This window comes from Chenopodium quinoa, unplaced genomic scaffold (genome assembly GCF_001683475.1).
Source record: "Chenopodium quinoa cultivar QQ74 unplaced genomic scaffold, ASM168347v1, whole genome shotgun sequence".
Classification (NCBI taxonomy): domain Eukaryota; kingdom Viridiplantae; phylum Streptophyta; class Magnoliopsida; order Caryophyllales; family Amaranthaceae; genus Chenopodium; species Chenopodium quinoa.
The window spans coordinates 637,058-655,659 of record NW_018742598.1 but is presented as its reverse complement, the minus strand read 5'-3'; the positions used below and the strand labels follow the sequence as shown (position 1 = coordinate 655,659).

At 38.1% G+C, this 18,602-nt stretch overlaps 2 protein-coding genes across 5 annotated transcripts; both read right to left on the bottom strand.

Annotated features, from left to right (window-relative positions):
• Window positions 1-672: 672 nt before the first annotated feature.
• On the bottom strand, window positions 673-18,433 carry LOC110721177. 4 transcript variants are annotated; one of them, XM_021900309.1, is made up of 5 exons: window positions 17,537-18,433; window positions 14,574-14,871; window positions 14,281-14,397; window positions 13,490-13,902; window positions 673-5,838 (listed from the first exon to the last, which is right to left on the bottom strand). In XM_021900309.1, the coding sequence occupies exon 5, from the start codon at window positions 2,738-2,740 to the stop codon at window positions 1,589-1,591; it is 1,152 nt and encodes a 383-aa protein (XP_021756001.1). In that variant the 5' UTR covers window positions 2,741-5,838; window positions 13,490-13,902; window positions 14,281-14,397; window positions 14,574-14,871; window positions 17,537-18,433; the 3' UTR covers window positions 673-1,588. The 4 variants fall into 4 exon arrangements, with proteins under 4 accessions (XP_021756001.1, XP_021756002.1, XP_021756004.1 ...); XM_021900310.1 differs by having other exon boundaries at window positions 14,287-14,397; XM_021900312.1 differs by lacking the exon at window positions 673-5,838 and having other exon boundaries at window positions 13,239-13,902; window positions 14,287-14,397; window positions 17,537-17,937.
• On the bottom strand, window positions 10,250-10,915 carry LOC110721146. The gene is made up of 2 exons (XM_021900278.1): window positions 10,666-10,915; window positions 10,250-10,500 (listed from the first exon to the last, which is right to left on the bottom strand). Exons 1-2 carry the CDS (start codon window positions 10,913-10,915, stop codon window positions 10,250-10,252), a joined length of 501 nt encoding a protein of 166 aa, XP_021755970.1.
• Window positions 18,434-18,602: the final 169 nt, after the last annotated feature.

The following is an 18,602-nucleotide window of genomic DNA, read 5'->3' as shown; positions in this document are numbered from 1 at the left end:
ACCCTAACCCGACCTATTAACCGACCCGTCTGAACCCGAAAAAAATGGTGACCAGAACCCGACCTAACTCGACCTGAATTCAACCCTAGACCCGAGTATTTGAGACCTGAACCCGAACATTAACCGACCTAGAAATGACCCGACCCGAATGTAACCCGTAAATTATTGACCTGAATCGAACCCGACCTTAACAGAAATTGACCCAAGCCCGTTTTAACCCATTAAAACCCAAATTCAACCCAACTTGTTCCTAACCCAACCCGAATTCAACCCGACCTGTTCCTAATCCGACCCTAATTTAACCCGACCTGCTACAAACCCGACTCGAATTTCACCCGACCTGTTACAAACCCGACCCAAATCAACCTGACTTTTTATTGACCCGACCCAAATTCAACCCAACTTGTTATTGAATCAATATGTATAAGTCGTTATCTCATGTTGGTATTGGAACGAAAATTGAATCCTAACTCTATTCCTTCAATGTTTCACTTTGAATTTTAAGAGGTTAGTTTCACAACATGTTTTTAGGGACGAATTTCAGGGACGAAACATGTTTTCAGCAAATTATTGACTTGAACCGAACCCGAGAATGACCCAACATGGAAATGACCCGACTTGATTATAACCCGCAAATTATTGACTTGAACCGAACCCGACTTGGACCCGAGAATGACCCAACCTGATTATAACCCGTAAATAATTAACTTTAACCGAACCCGACTCGAACCCGAGAACGACCCTAACTCGTTTAAACCAGTAAAGACTCGAATTTAACCCGACCTATTTTTCACCCGACCCGAATGTAACCCGACCTTTTACTAACCCGACCTAAACCCGACCCAAACTCGATAAGATGTATGATCCGACGTGACCCGAGTCAAGCATGTCCCAACCCGAACCCGACCCGCATATGTTATGATATTAACCCGTATTGACCTGACCCGAGATGACCCGACTCAAACTAACCCGACTCAAACCCGACCCGTTTACCCGAATTGACAGCTCTAGTCGCGCATCAACCAACTGTAATCATTAATAAAAATTTCAACTTTAAAATTAAATATTAAAATTGTATTAATTAAAAAATGTAATGTAAAATCTAATTTGCATTAAAAAGTAATTATTAATATCTTTTCTAATTATTAAGGTTCTTATTAATAAGTATGTGCATGCACAATAAAAGTATTTAAAGAGAATGCATAGTACGTGTTATTATGGATCATTTTTACCAAAAGTAATAGAAATTTAATCATATTAATTGACAACCAAGCTATATCAAAAGAAGAAGAAAATTTACCGTTTGACATAAATCCTACAAATAATTAAGTTAGATTGGATTAAAAAAAATTATTTTAAATTGAAAGTTTATGTGACGTATTGTGAATAATAACATTAATATTAATTAATTAATAAAAATCATTGCTTGGATCCCGTCAAAAAAAAAAAAAAAAAAAATCATTGCTTGGATGCAGAGGCTTAAAATAATATGTGGTACAAAGAGTGAGTCTAAATATGATATGTATAAAATATCTATTACTCATAATCTTCCTTAAAAATAAAAGGCTTGTTTTAGTTATATTTTGGGTCACCCATGTAACTCATCAAGCATATCATCAAGTCGGGGAATAGGGAAGCGATACTTGATGGTGATGTTATTGATGGCCCTACTATCCACACACATTCTCCATGTACCATCCTTTTTCGGAACCAAAAGAGCCGGAACCGAACAAGGGCTAAGGGATTCCCTCACAAATCCTCTTTCAATCAACTCACCAACTTGTCTTTGAAGCTCTCTTGCTTCATCGGGGATACACCTATAAGCCGGTCTATTAGGGAGTTGTGATCCGGGAATAAGATCGATTTGATGTTCAATTCCCCTAATAGGTGGCAAACCGGGTGGGAGATCATCGGGAAAAATGTCATGGTACTCAACCAATACATCCTTGACAAGGGGGTGGATTAGGTTCTCTCGCTCACTCTCTTGTGTTTTCCTAAGAAGACAAATAAAGACAAGGTGTCCTTGATTTATCTCCTTTCCCATCTCATTTTCCCCAATGAGAAGGTTCTCTTTGATTGTGTTTCCCGTACCTAAGGGTTCTTTGTGTTTGATGGTGGGGGACAAGGGGTTGAGTACAATCTTCTTCTTATCTATCATGAATGAATAAGTGTTCATTCTTCCATCATGCATTACATCTCTATAAAATTGCCAAGGTCTACCAAGCAATACATGACAAGCATCCATAGGCAATACATCACAACGCACCTCATCCTTATATAGCTTGCCAATTGAGAAAGAAAGAAGAGTTTGTTTCGTTACCTTCACCTCATTGTGATTGTTAAGCCATTGAAGCTTGTAGGGAGTAGGATGATCGGTAGTTTCAAGATTGAGCTTGCTCACCAATTTTGTTAAAGCCACATTAGTGCAAGAGCCACTATCAATGATAAGGTTGCAAACTCGATCCTTGATGGTGCAACGAGTTTTGAAGATGTTTTCCCTTTCCTCTTCCGCCAAAGGGGTAGAAATGGATAGAAGTGCCCTCCTCACAACAAGGATTTGATTACAAATAGGGTCTCCAAAATCCCTCTTCTCATCTTCGTACTCATCATCATCCATTTCACGAATTATCATAGCTCTACTATTTGGACACTTATTAGCAAAATGTCCATAATCCCTACACTTGTAGCAAGTCTTCCGATTTCTCATCTTTTTGTGACCATCTTTGCTGGAAGAGTGCATGGGAGCCTTGCCTTTGTCATCCTTGGCAATGGGCTTGCTTGTCTCACCCTTTGGAGCAAAAGAACTCTTGAAGTAGGCTTAGTATACCCACTAGCACTACTCACCTTGTCATACTTCTCAAACTTCAAAACTTTTTACACCACTTGATCAAAACTTCCATGGGCATGCACATCAACCTTTTTCCCAAGCTTTCTTTCAAGACCACAAATATACCTAGAAATCTTATGCTCCGGTGCTTCTTCAATTCCACTCATGATAGAAAGTTTCTCAAACTCCCTAGTATACTTCTCTACCGACATAGCTCCTTGCTTAAGAGAGTTCAATTTAAGATAAGCATCTTGCAAATAATCTTTAGGCACAAAGGCCTTGTTCATATGTTTCTTCAATTTCTCCCAAGATGTGATTTTTGATTTTCCATCTTTTTTCCTACGATTCTTTAAGTTCTCACACCACAAAGAAGCATGTTTTTTGAGTTTAAGGATGGCCAATTTGAAACGTTTTTCATCATTATAACCCTTATATTCAAACACATTCTCCATACTCCTAACCCAATGAAGAAATTCATTAGGATCAAGATTACCTTCAAAGTCCGGAAATTCCAACTTGATATCTCAGTCACAATTGTCCTCATGGTTTCGTTGGCGGTGTTCCCTTCTCCGGTGAGGAGAGTGAGAGTCATCTTCTTCACTAGGGCTCCTCCTCCTTCTAGGACTTCTTCTATTCTCCAATACCTCAAGAAGTCTATCAAACTTCCTTTCTAGAGCATCCAATCTAGAGTGCTCATTGTAACCTTCATCATCTTCATAATAGTATCTATCACCCATGTTTCAAGATAGAAAGCTTGTATTTTTGAGAGAAATTTCAAATTTTTTGTAGGAAAAGAAGAGATCTTTTGAGAGGGGGAAAGAGAAATTCAAAAAGGTAGGATTTTTCTAGGCTAATAACCTAGGCTCTTGATACCAAATGATATGAAATAACAAAGGAAAGACAGGTAAAAGGGGAAAGCTTTCAAATAAGCACAAATTTCAATGCAATAGATAAGGTAAACCTATCTCAAAATCACCAAGAAATATGAAATAGGGGTCTTAATCAAAGCTAACACCAAGTAAAGCTAAGATTAAGGTGTAACCACAAAGATTACAAGGTAGCAATCACAAAGAAAGCTAAATAATCACAAAGATTATGGTAGAGAGAGAAAGTCTCTTTGATTACAATCAAGCAAAGTTCAACATTAATTCTTGCAAAACTCCTTAAAAACAACTTAAATAGTGCGCATAAACTGACAGAAAAAAGGGAAAAGGTTCGGCTGAACTTAGGGTAATTTCGGTCGAACTTGTGGGTAGGTGCGGTCGAACTTTTGGAGTTCGGCCACTCCTGCAAAGATGCAAGTATCAGGTTTGAAACTGCCTGGAAGGTTCGGGCGAACCAGCTTTGGTTCGGTCGAACGTCCTTACTCCTGGACAGCTTAACTTCAAACGTTCATAACTTCTTCGTTTCTTGCTCAAATTTGGCATGTGACCAGTCGTTGGAAAGATTTTGAACTCTAATTTCACCTCCAACTTGAATCACCTAAAAATTACTTGTAATGAAGGAGATATGGCTGAATGAAGTAGTTGCATCATATATTGATAAGCTTCTTGTCTTCAAGTGTGATGATGGTTAGCCCAGAAAGGTGACCTCCAAGGAGCTTGGCCCGACTTCGTGTCACGACACGTGGCACGTCTTCCACTAAGTTCCATGCACCCGTCACTTTCAATGTTAAAAGAGGAAGAGGAAGAAGCCATACCTCCCTCACTAAAGGGTGGGACGTGCAAAGATTGCGAACCTTCCCCATAATGGAAATGTTGATGCTCGAAATGGTGTTGATGACATTCTTGTTGTTGTTGTTGCTGTTGTTTCCTTTGGCTTGGGCTCAGGGAGCTCTCTCCCTAATCGACAAGCTACCCTCCTCAAGAGTAAAGCGGGGAATGTGCCATTGGTTCCCATCTTCACGCGGGTTAGAGATGAAGTCGTTGGGGAGTTGGCACCATGAAGCATCGCGGACCATCCAAATCCGCTCATCAAACCCCATACGAGTAGGCACCTCGCGTAGCATCCCGACTGTCTTGAGAGCAGTGATGAATAGGGGAGCTCATCGACCGGGGTAAGCTTAGCCAACTCCGCTCCAAACCCGAGCTTGTAGGCAATACAAGTGATCATGCTCCCGCATTGGATGTCACCACTGAGGGAGGTACCTAACTATGTCTCGTGGAAGTGATCTGCGAGGAGGCCCCAGAAGTTGACACCGTGATCATAGTTGATATATCCATCGGTGGTCAACCACAGCAAAGTGAGCTCCTCTTGGTTAATCTTCCCGAGCTCTTGACGGGAGAACAGGGCGTAGACCATCATCCTAAGGAAGTACCGAAGGGCCGGATGGATGATTTCCGACGCCTTCGCGGACCTTGACTTGAACTTTGTGTTCCCTTGGGTGATGGTGCTCCACCACTCTTGCTCATCGTACCCTTGCCATATCCTTTCATTATCGAAAACCCTATGGACGGGGCTATCCGGGTCCCACCCAAACATTTGATTGAGCTCCCTCAATGTCACCTTTTTTTGCTTGTTGAACATCCGGAAGTGGAGTTCAAGCTCTTTCACACCCCGCCTTTCAGTTGAATGAAGGCTAAAAGACGAGAGGAACTACAGAGTGAGCTCTCGGTAGGTGCAAGGAGGCTTTGGGTTGGCCGAAGGGTTGTTGGTCCACTTTAAAGGGACCGTGATGTTAAGGAATGTTTCCTACCCTAAAAACTTGGCCATATCTCAGACATCTGAGTCGATACCCAAGGCTTGACAGCAAGACTTATCATAGAACCTTGTGGAGCGAATATGGCGCTTCGAAAGTTCGCCATAGCATTTCTCTTGATAAGCTGATGCAAATTCCACCCTGTATGGTTGAGGAAGGGTGGGCACCGCAGTAGTACATGATGGGGCTTGGGAAGAAGAACCCTTCTGAGATTTTCGGGAAGAAGACCCTGACAACAAATCCCTAAATCGGCGAGACATGGCTTTGACAAACGAATGGCAACAACACACACACTCCGGTACGGTATAAGTACCTACAAACAACCAAAAATCCAACTTCAAAAATTCATCTCACAATTTCAATTATCCACAATCAAATCAACTAGCTAAATAGGCATTACATGGTGAAATAAAAACCACTCCATGAGCAATATTAAGAAAAATTAAGGACATAGGAGGAGGTTCAATACCACTTCTAAAAATTTCTATATTCAAAATCAAAGTGATAGAAACATTGTAACACCATCTAGATGCCAATCTAGCATGCTAAACCAAAATTAACCAACCAAATAGATTAATCCTCCATCAAAACAATTCACCTTGACAAAAATCATACAAATACCAATTTCATATCATACCAAACAATACTAGCATAAGAAATTGCAAAGGAGCTTAAATCAAACATCATAAATCAAGCACTATGCTAGTATGAACAAAAATTATCCCATGATACAAGTATGAAAATTTGCAAGGGAAATTAATTACAAACATCATCCAAATAAACAATGTAGCTCAAACATGACAATACTAATCACATACTACTCAAATTTAGCTTCAATCAAACATTATCAACTAGTAGTACATGAACTAGAAAGTTGTCATGCAATTCATGAAATTGGAGTCCTCAATTCACAAATTAAACAACAATACGGCTAATTATACTTACAAAATCAACAGTTAAGTGCAGTAGAGTAAGAAAATCATACCAAATTTCTCCAAAATAAATCAAAGAACAGACCCAAACGGATGAAAATTTACCGATCTCGTCACAAATGGAGGAAAAAATCAAATTTGAGGTGAAATAAGGATTGAAATTAGTGTTTTGATTTATGTGTGTGAGTGATTTGTGAAGGGGATTGATGGGGATGAGATTAGGAGGAAAGATTTAGGGTTTGAGTAAAGGAGGAAATGAGGAGAGTGATGAATTGGGGGAAAAATCGGGGTTAATAACCCAATTTTTTTTCTGAAAAGTCGAATGGAGCGGGCGCTCCACTGATGGGAGCGGACGCTCCATCAGGTAGGGGCGGGCGCTCCTATAGGGTGGAGCGGCCGCTCCATTCCTCTGATTTTACCTCTAATTTACCTGAATGGTGTGGGCGCTTCTCTGTAGGAAGCAGACGCTCCACCCCTGGAGCGGGCGCTCCTTGTGAGTGGTGCGACCGCACCATTTTTCTTCTTTAGCTCTTTAAAATCATGGAATTTTTGCTCTTTTCCTTCACTTATCCACATTTATCGACTCCACTCCCACCCTACAACATCAAACAACATAAAATTCAAACAACCAAACATCCAAATTAATCCAAACCAATAAAATGAAAAATTAAAAATAAAGAGAAACTCGGGTTGCCTCCCGAGAAGCGCTTCTTTATAAGGTCATTAGCTTGACCATGAGAAAATTTTCATTCAAGGAGGGGGCTTGGGATCCCAAGGATCAAGCCTTAAACATTCAATGAGACCAACTTCTTCCTTGCAAAAGTAATGCTTCAAAGGATTACCATTGACCATAAACTTGTTACCATCCGCATCTAACTTAAAAGAACCATAAGGAGTAGTCTTCGATACCACAAAAGGCCCCGACCACTTGGACTTGAGTTTACCCAGAAACAAACAAATCCTTGAGTTGAAAAGCAAAACCTTATCTCCAAACTTAAAGCTCTTGTTTCGTATATGTTGGTCATGCCACTTTTTGGTCTTCTCCTTATACACTCTTAAGCTCTCATAAGCATCATTCCTAAGCTCTTCAAGTTCATTGAGCTTCAACAATCTCTTCTCAGCGGCCAAAGATAAATCCATATTGAGTTCCTTGATAGCCCACCAAGCTTTATACTCTAACTCAACCGGCAAATGACAAGCCTTCCCGTAGACCAACATGTAGGGGGTCGTGCAGATTGGAGTCTTATACGCCGTCCTAAGAGCCCATAGTGTGTCATCGAGCTTCATAGACCAATCTTACCTTTATTTGTTCACCATCCTTTCAAGTAGATTCTTGATTTCATGATTCGAGACCTCCACTTGTCCTTGAGTTTGAGGGTGGTAAGGTAGACCAACCTTGTGATGAACGACATATCTCTTGAGAAGAGCTTCAAATTGTTTTTTGGTGAAATGGAAGCCTCCATCACTAATTAACACCCTTTGAACCCCAAATCTAGGAAAAATTATCTTCTTAGAAGCTTAAGCACAACCTTGTGATCATTGGTAGGAGAGGGTATTGCTTCAATCTATTTTGTCACATAATCAACCGCTACCAAGATAATTAATTAGCCCCATAAAGTCCACCCCCCAAACATCAAAGGGCTTAACTTCCAAAACACTTTGTTGAGGCATTTCATCTCTTTTGGTTATGCAACAACTTCTTTGACACCTATCACATTGAGAAACGAACTTGTGGGCATCCTTATGCATCGTCGGCCACCACAATAGAGATTGATAAATTTTTGCCACCGTCTCATCAACACCCCCATGTCCTCCACATGGTAGTGAGTGGCAATGCTCAAGAACACCTTCGATTTCATGATCCAGAACACATTTTTAAAAAAGGCCATCTCCACATTGTTTGAACAAATATGGGTCATTCCAAAAGTATCTCCTCACTTCCTTGAAATACCTCTTCTTTTGTTGAGCAGAAAACTCCGGGGGAACGACTCCACAAGCAAGATAGTTGGCGATGTCCGCATACCAAGGGCTAGATGTTGAAGCCATAGCCATGAGAGTTTCGAATCCTATCTCATCATTTATTGGTACATCCTCTTTGTTCTCAAAAGGTAGCCTAGATAAATAATCCGCAACATAGTTCTCCGCTCCCTTTTTGTCCCTCATTTCCATGTGCAAGTCTTGAAGAGAGAGAACCCAATGGATTAGGCGAGGCTTTGCTTCCTTCTTAGTTATGAGATATCACACCGCGATATGATCCGTGTACACAATAACCTTAGAGCAAATAAGATAGGACCGAAACTTATCAAAGGCAAACACAAGCGCTAGCATTTCCTTCTCCGTTGTTGTATAATTCTTTTGAGCTTCATTGAGAGTCATACTTTCATAGTAGATGACACATGATTTTCCTTCTTTCTTTTATTTAAGCACGACACCCACTGCAAAATCACTCGCATCGCACATTAGCTCAAAAGGCAAGCTCCAATCCGGAGCTTGCACAACGGGAGAGGAAATGAGAGATTTCTTGAGCTTATGAAATGCCTCAATGCAAGCCTCATTGAAGCTAAAAACAACATCCTTTTGAGTAATTCAGTCAAGGGATTGGCGATTGATGAAAAATATTTGATAAATCTCAGTTAGAAATCGGCATGCCCAAGAAAAGCTCGTACTCTCGTGATAGTAGTAGGAGGGGGCAACTTTTCAATCACCGAAACTTTGTCCGGATCAACTTCAATGCCATTTTTTGAATCTTTATGTCCGAGGACAATACCCTCCTCGACCATAAAGTGGCACTTTTTCTAATTTAAAACCAAACTCGTCTCTTGACACCTTTTCAAAACTTTTTCAAGGTTAAAAAGACAAGTGTCAAAAGACGAGCCACCAACACTAAAATTGTCCACGAAAACTTTAATTTCTTTTCAAGCATTTCGAAGAAAATGGAGGTCATGCATCTTTGAAAAGTAGAGGGAACATTGTATAATCCGAATGGCATTCTTCGGTATGCAAATGTCCTATATGGACATGTGAAAGTAGTTTTCTCTTGATTGCTTAGATGGATAGGGATTTGGAAAAATATGGAGTACCCATCCAAGAAACAAAAGAAAGCATGGTGAGGGAGTCTCTCAAGCATTTGGTCCATGAATGGGAGAGGAAAATGATCTTTCTTTGTATTTTTGTTCAACCTCCTATAATCAATAAACATTCTCCACCCAGTCACCGTCCGGGTGGAGATTTCCTCTCCTCTTTCATCTTTGATTATGGTCATCCTACCCATTTTGGGACTACATGAACCGGGCTAAACCACTTGCTATCGGAGATAGCATAGATGATGCCCGCCTCACGTAGTTTCAAAATTTCTTTCTTGACAAACTCTTGGAGGTTGGGGTTCAACCACCTTTGAGGTTCAATGGAGGTGGAATGATCATCTTCAAGATGAATACGATGCATGCATAAAGAAGGGCTAATACCCTTGATATCATCAATGCTATACCCTATCACATCCTTATATTTTCTCAAAACATCAAGTAATTTTTCCAAATCAAGACCATCTAGGGTAGCATTGACAATAATAGGGTATTTTCCCCCTTTATCAAGATAAGCATATTTAAAAGAAGGGGTAAGGGGCTTAAGTTCTACCTTGGGAGGAGGCTTAGAAATCTCCTCTAATTTCCCTCCTTAGACTCAAGCTCGATCTCAACTTGTTGTTCAACCTCCTCCTTTGAGGTTTCCTCCATTGCCATGACAAATTCTTTGGCCTCTTGAGAGTGGAACTCTTCTTTGTATGTATGTAAGAGCTTATTCCATTGGATCTCGAGGCTTCATTATGACCCTCCCTAATCGGTCTATTTCCTCATTCATAATGTCAACCCTATAGCATTTTTCAACCATGGGGGTCTTGAGCAACTTAGAAAACTCGAAGACAATCTTCTCATCGGCCACCTCACATGTGATGGTGTTGTTCTTGCAATTGATGACCGCCCCCAAATTTTTAAGAGCTTCACGACCCAAGATCAAAGGAGTGTCAACATCTTCCTCCTTATCCATCACTAAAAAGTCACAAGGCACATAGATGTGTCCCACTTAAATTGGAACATCCTCAAGCTCTCCACAAGGTAATTTCACCGAGCGGTCGGCCTATTGAATTGTCTTTCTTGTAGGGATCATCTCTATTTTGAGTTTGTGAGCTATGGATAGAGGGATTAAACTAACACTTGCTCCAAGATCGGCCAATGCACCCCTAGCTTCCATGTTCCCAATTTTTACAGGCAAAGTGAAACTCCCCGAGTCTATTTCCTTCTTGGGCATCTTATGTTGGATAAGAGCACTCACTTGATGTGGAAGGGTGATAAGCTCATCATTGAGATTCCTTTTGTTGGTGAGAATATCCTTGAGGAACTTAGAGTAGGATGGCATTTGTGTCACAACTTCAATGAAAGGGAGATTGATGTGCAAATTCTTCATTACACTAAGAAATTTTGCAAACTTGTCATTCAACTTCCTCTCCGCAAGTCAACCGGGAAAAGGAACCGATCCATCAAGATTCCTAGCCTCACTAGGAATTGAAGTTATCTTCTCATTGTCAAGCTTCTTCTTCTCCGAACCTCCTTCTACCTCATCAACCTTCTCTTTTTCACCTCTCTTGTCTTCATTTACACTCTCTTCTCCTCCCTTCTTTACCTCACTATTCCCCTCATTTGGACCTTCATAGGAAGTCCCCGACCTCAATGTAATTGCCTTGCATGTATCGACTTTTGGGTTATGAGAAGGGTTAGGTTGTGGTTGTCCGTGTAGAGTAGATGGTGAATTGAAAGGGGTTGTCTCGGCCAATTGAGCTAGTTGTGAATCAATCATCTTGTTGTGAGCTCTTATTTCTTGCATTTGTTGCCCAAAAGTTTGCATTTGTGAATGTTGGCTTGAAGGAATTGAGTTTGTGTTAGCTCCGCTTGAGATTCTTGCTCTTGATTTCTTTGAGGCACTTGGGCTTGATTGTTGTATTGGTTTTGGTTATTATATTGGTTGTTCCTTGGGTAGATTCCTCTTGGGTTTTGGTGTTGAGATGGAGGTGGATTTTTGTATTAAGGGTTGGAATTGTAGGAAGGTTAAGCTTGTTGGTTCCATTGTTGAGGTTGAGATGCAAACCCGGGTGGTGGTTGTCTCCAGCTACTCCACCGCCGCCTCCTCTAAATCCATCTTGCCTTGTGTTGTATGCCACTACATGCTCTGGGCTCAAACCTCCACAGTAGGATGTATCATGGTTCGTTCCTCCACAATTTTGACAACAGAAAGAGTTAACTTGAGAAGAGCTTGCTCCACTACTTGCACTTACATTCACACTCGTGTTCAACTTGGAAATCCCTTATGTTAGTTGCTCAATTTGATGTTGTAATTGATCAAACTTCTCCAATTCATAAATTCCACCTTTCTTTGGTGCATTCCTTCTTCTACCACCCCAAGCGTAGTTCTTCGCTACCTCCTCAATTGTTGCTTCCACTTGATTTTGGGAGATCTTGATCAATTGTCCACCCGCCCCCGCATCCAAGTTAGCTTTAGACATGGGCTCCAATCCATCATAGAAAAACCGCATGAGCAAACTTTGATTGTATTCATGGCGAGGACACGCTTGTACCAATTCTTTGAACCTCTCCCAAGCTTCACTAAGACTCTCATCCGCTTCTTGTTCAAATGATGCAATCTTCCTTCTCATTTTGGAGGTCTTTTCCTTGGAAATGAACCTCTTCAAGAATGCCTTGACTACCTCCCTCCATGTCGTGAGAGAGTTAGGCTTCACTTGCTTTAGCCATTTCTTTGCTCTACCCGAAAGAGATTGTAAAAAAAGATGCATTCGGATGTAGTCTTGAGAAACTTGATTGGTTTTTATCATGGCACACAACTCAAGGAATCTATCAAGGTCCTCGATGGGGTCTTCACTTGGAGAACCCGAAAATTGTTCCGATTGGACCATTCTTGTATATTGGGGATGAATTGTGAAGTTGGTTTCCGTGACGGGTAGCAAAATCCCTCCCGTGAGCTCATAATCCTTCGAATTTCCGAACTCAGTAAAAAAAACATCATCTTCTTGTCTCGCCATTGACTCACTTTGAGAACTTGAAGAGTAAGAATCACTCCCACTATCAACTATAGCACACTATAAGAAAAAGTACAAGAAAAAGGGTAATTAGCGACGACCAAAGTAGTCGCAAATCCGTCGCAACGACGGATTTGCGACGGATTTGCAACTACTTTGGTTCGTTTCCAAAGACCTCGTCACAAATCCATTTTTGCAACTAATTTTTGAACAGTCGCAAATTTAGCGACAGATTTGCAATGCCTTTGCAACTACCATTTAGCGAATAAATTTCAAATTTTAGCAACTAAATTTTTGTCCGTCGTAATATATTTGCAACAAATTAGAAACTACAGAGATGAATGTTTTAAGACTACTTTTGCAACGGATTAGCGACTACAAGACCAAACTTTTGCGACTACGAGACTAAACTTTTGTGACTACGGAGACTAGTAATATTGTGACGGATTTGCGACTATTGAGACTAATGGTTTTTGCGACGGAATAGCAACTACATACGGGACCAATTTTTGCGACTACAAAACTAATTATTTGTGACAGATTAGGGACTACAAAGACCAATGATTTTGCAACTAACCAATTAGTCTCTAAACCAAATTTGCTGTCACTAAATATTTGCGACTGACTATCAATATTTGAGACCATAATTAAGCGACGACCAATATTTATCACAAAAAAAAAAAGATACCCTCGCATAAATTCAAATAACCAAAATGTTAATTTTATTCATATATCCAAAATATCATCAATTTTGTATCAATGTATTAAAAAACAATATTTAACTCATATGACTAATTGCTTAAAAAGTCACCTCCCATATAAAAAAAGCTACTTCAAATAAGAACTAATGACAATGTAAAAGACCAGTTGTTCATAAAATTACCACCAAGAAAATAAAAATCACTTAGTTGTATCACGAGAGCGGGTGACTGTAGGCGTAGGAGGCTTACAAGGACGGTAACATTGTTTGACAAGTGATGCCATTTCCTGCAATGTTTTCTGCATAGCTAATTTTTCCTTCTTCCATGTAGCTTTTTCGATCTCATGATTTTCAACGAATTTCTTAGCATATTTTAAGCTCTCTGCCGCTATTTTTTAGCTTTCTTCTACCTTGTTATGGTTTTCTTCCGCCATCTTCTTTAGTTCTTCAACTTGAGAGCTTATTGAGAAATCATGGAAGGAGTGGAAGATGATGCAGTAGATTGAGAAGTAGGATCACTCTTGTAATACATTTGTGAAGCACTCCCTAAACTGTAGACTTTTCCATTTTCTTTTGCCAACCTACAACATCCAAGTAGACTTTGTCGAGGTTTATCTCAATTTCTTTGTTCTTATATTCCTCAAGTTTTTCCATATATTCTCCCTGCATTAAGATATGTATTAGTAACTATGATCTCAAATGTTAAAACTTAAATAAACTAAATACATTTTGTTAAAAAAAGGTTAAAATAAAAAATGCAATACTTATAGCAAAATAATTTATGTAAGCAGTTATTAGTAAAAATTTTGACAGAGTCTCCTTTGTAAATTGAAGAATTCCCTCCTATAGGGTATGGCTTCAAAATAAATCTGTTTCAATTCACATTATGCCATACCACATTAATCATATGACTAACGCCGGCAAATCATTCTCATCCTCCAACTCAATCACACAAACAAATAAACAATCCATAATATCTCCAAACATTAACCACCACATATTTTTTTGTAATCTTAGCAAAATATAGAAGTATACTCATACCATGACCTTTTGAGACTTGTCACCCATCAATTCAACTTCATCATTGCCCACACAAACAGAATGAGTGCTCTCATAGACTTCAGCAGCAGTTGGTAAAATTCCATCCTTTTTCTTTGCCTTGTATTAGAAGAAAATGTTAGCACTAAAAAAAATCAAAAAATAGGGGGACATAGACTACAGAGCAATTGTAATAAAGACCAGTTTTAGTCATCTCTATTAGTGGCTAAAAAGTTTCTACTTGCTTCTATCTTATATTATAAATCATAAGTTTGCTGCTAAAATCATACACTTACCATTTGTTTAACCACTTGAGAAGTAGATACGCTACCTTGGCGATGGCCAGGGTCAAAATTCTCCAATGTTTGGCCAGATAACCGATTATCTCTCGCTTGGTTAGAACGTTTCAAAAAATCAGGATGCTTACGCTTATTTATGAATTCAGCTCGAACAATGTTAGTCATGAAACTAACTTGCTTATGGAGAGCCATTTTGTAAACTTCATTCAATGTGCCTCTACGTCAGTCCCCAGCTTTTTTTATCAAATTCTCTCCTAGCCTTAGCATCAAACTCGGGTCTCCAAGTATATGTGCGCTGCATATAATTAACATGTAAAGTTTATGATTTTAACTCAAAATAGAATATTATACATAAAATAAATCTCTAACTTTTTTTTACAAGTACTATCATTAATGCAATTTAGGATTGTATTACCTTTTGTAGTATGCTTGTATATATAATGAAATTGGACCTAAGAACCTTTTATTTTTTAATTTATTTAACAAAAAGCATCCCAACTTCAGATTATTTTCATAGTATATCACTAGTTCTGAATAGACGACAGTTGATATTTACAGCATCATTTATTTATTAGTTAACGAAAATTGTCAAATAACTTTGCCTCCGTTACCGATAAAAGCTCAACAAATCAAAAAACTGACTTTAACAAGTAAAAAATCAAGAAAATACAAGTGTTTCAACCAAGGAAAGCAAACATCCCTTGATTGGTGCATGCAATTTCTGCAATACTCAGGTACACCCCAACCACCCAATACTTCTTCACTTGTGGATTAGGTTCTTCTTTAACATTCCAAATATCTTCATGCATTGGATCACCATCAACTTGACCAAATGCATCAATAATCATGTCAACATACGAATTCGATGGCTCATCTGATGCTTTTAAAGAATCAAAATCCTCTCCATGACAAACCCATTCATATTAGTTACTAAGAAATCCTTTTTTGTACAAATGATCTCTTACACTTTCAACATCTAAAAAAGGAACATTTTTACACTTTGAACAAAGATTCTTGAAAATCACGACGTTGTTTAGCAAACTCAATAAACCCTCGCACGCCAATTGTGAACTCTTTTCTTAGTAGTCGACCTTCTAATCTCTCATACATCCATTTTCGATTCAATTTATCCATGATCCTAACTATTAAACGACATTGTTAATCATACACACATATGTTATATAGCCTTCTTATGTATGTAATTTATTCTTATTATATACGTTACTTAGTTATTTAGGCAATTACTTAGAAGACAAAAGAAATTTAAGCAAGAAAAGGTGCAGCAATTAAGTCATATAGTGTATACACAATCCTTTTTCTTTATTTTTGAAACAATGGAAAAAGAAGTGTTCAATTCATTAGGTGGGACAACATAAATAGAGAGAAAACCAAAAAAGAAACTTAATAGGAACAAAAAAAAATGATACTTAATGCATCAGTGTATGATATCCACGATTTGCATATGCTTATAGTGAAACAAGAAGAACAAAACAATGATAGGTACAACTCAATATATTTTACCAAATCTAGAAACAAAATTTCAGAATAACAGAAAGCCAGAAACTACATAAATCAAAATATGAAGCAACATATATATGAGAATAGGATATCTAGTGTTAAGGGAAAATATTAGAAAATAATCTATGTAGACTATTTAAAAGCCTAAATTCTGTTGCCTATTTAAAAGCCTAAATTTTGAAACATAAGTTGTTATATGTATTAAAATTAATTTATGTAGACTTTTGGTTTTTTATTTGAAGTAGCAGGAGATGTGTTATCTTTAGTATCTTTACTGCTACATCTATGAACCAATATCTACATTGTTCCTGACGTACACAGGCCATTGAGAGTAGGAGAGCTGAACTGAATTAGACAACTCAAGCTACTGAAGAACAGACAAATACAAAGACTGCAACGACAAAAAATGCTAAGACTGAGAAATAATGATGGACTAACATTCAGATTTGCTCAGATTCTCAATTTGGTATTGATAGAGTGAAGCAAGAAGATTCAATTAGAGGTGCTAACATGTTACTTGCCAAACAATGCAGGGACCTGCTTGAGGTGCTACCTAGTGTCTAGATCAGCCATGAACCTAGAAGATGTAACAAGGCAGCTGATCTTTTGGCTAAGAACTGTAGAGTTAGTGCGACTAATGATTGTAACCTGCTGTCTTTAAACTCTTGTCCTAACTTTCTAGATGATGTTTTATTGGAGGAGAGACCTCCCTAACTACTCTGTAAACCTTTAAATCTTTTTATTTTTAATCTAATCCCCAGCTTGCATAAAAAAAATGCTAAGACCGAGCAATAAATTGGTTCCCAAATGCCCAATCCTTCCATTTTAGTAAAGCTTCAACCAATACCAACCACTAAAGTATGGAAGATAACAACTAGGAATGCTGATAACAATGTGACATATTTTGATTCATGTTCCCACAGAAACAAATAGTATGCTAGTAAGGGTTGTTTTCCTTGAAGTTTTAAGAAAGAGGTGAGAACACTGATGAATCTCTAAGCTTAATTGTAATTCTTATGTGAAGACAGTATGTAAAAAAAAAACAAAAAACTATGTTTCAGGATTCGCAATTGGCAATAGAAACCAAATTTAAATAAAAGTTTGAACAAAAAAAACTCAATGATAACCTTAATTCGCAATTCCTAATTCTAGTTACTTACTACATATTATTTTCAAGAATAATACCTTATAACCCATAAACATAATCGAGAAATAATAATTCCTAATTCTAGTTTCAAGAAATAATTCTCGCTTCTGTGATATTATCATATTAAAACCAATTCACAATTCAATCAATAATCAGATTAATATCAACTCGCAATAGAAACCAAATTAAAATGAAAAATTGGACAAAAAACTCAAAGATAACCCTAAAATTCGCAATTGACATAATGTAGTAAGAGAAAGATTGAATGGAAGGTAGGAAGGGGAAGAACGCGTACTAATCTGGGTGAAGTAGTGGTGGCGCAACGGCAGCAGAGGAAGACGACGGTGATGCTTGATTTGAAGTTCTGAACCTTTTTTTTTTTTTTTTTTTTTTTTTCAGGAAGAGTATGATAGTTCTTGTTTTTGACAGTGAATAAGAGTATAAGACTGATTGATAATTCTTGTTTTTTTTTGCGGCAATAACCTTTTTTTTTTATTAGGAATAAGGGTTATTTTTTTTATTATACTAAGGGTTTTTTTATTTCTTTTTAATAAATATTAAAAATAATAGTAGCAACTATCGTGTTAGTTGCAAATTATTATAAGAGCGTCGCAGATTAGCGACCGCATAGCAACTATTATAAATTCGGTTGCAAATTTTATGACTATTCGTCTTTTTCTATAGCAAAAATATTTTTTGCAATTTATTATTATTGTAGTCGCAAAAATCAGTCGCTAATTAACGACTGCATAGCAACTACTGCAAATTCGGTTGCAAAATTTGCGACTACTCGTCTATTTCAGTCGCTAAATTTATTTTTGCAACTAATTATTATGGTAGCCGCAAAAATCCGTTGATAATTCACCTTTTTCTTGTAGTGGCACCAAGACCTCTTCCTTCTTCTTGAAAAAGTCTACGGACTTGTCTTAGAGGTCGGTTGATCTCTTGGTCAATTTGATGTGTGGGTGGTCCTTGAGATCTTCTATGCATTCACCAAAGCTAAGCAAACAATTAGCAATGACAAGTATGATAGAATAAGAAAAACAAAAAAAATAATTAAAATCACTCTAACAAAAAAAAAAATAGACGCTAAACAAGCCGCTTCTCCGGCAACGGCCCCAAAATTTGGTCGGGATTAGATAGTTCGTTAGAATACTAACCTAATCAAATTAATCATTTATAATCCTAAACTACCCTAATACAAGTATGGGGCATGTAAAGGGTCGAACCACTAAGGAAGCTCGCTCATTCAACATCAATATCACTAATGAAAGAGTAAAATGGGGAATTTTTTGTTGGTTTTTAGATAAAAAGTACTAAGACTACAAATAAGCAAAGATAAAGATGATTAAAATAAGGAG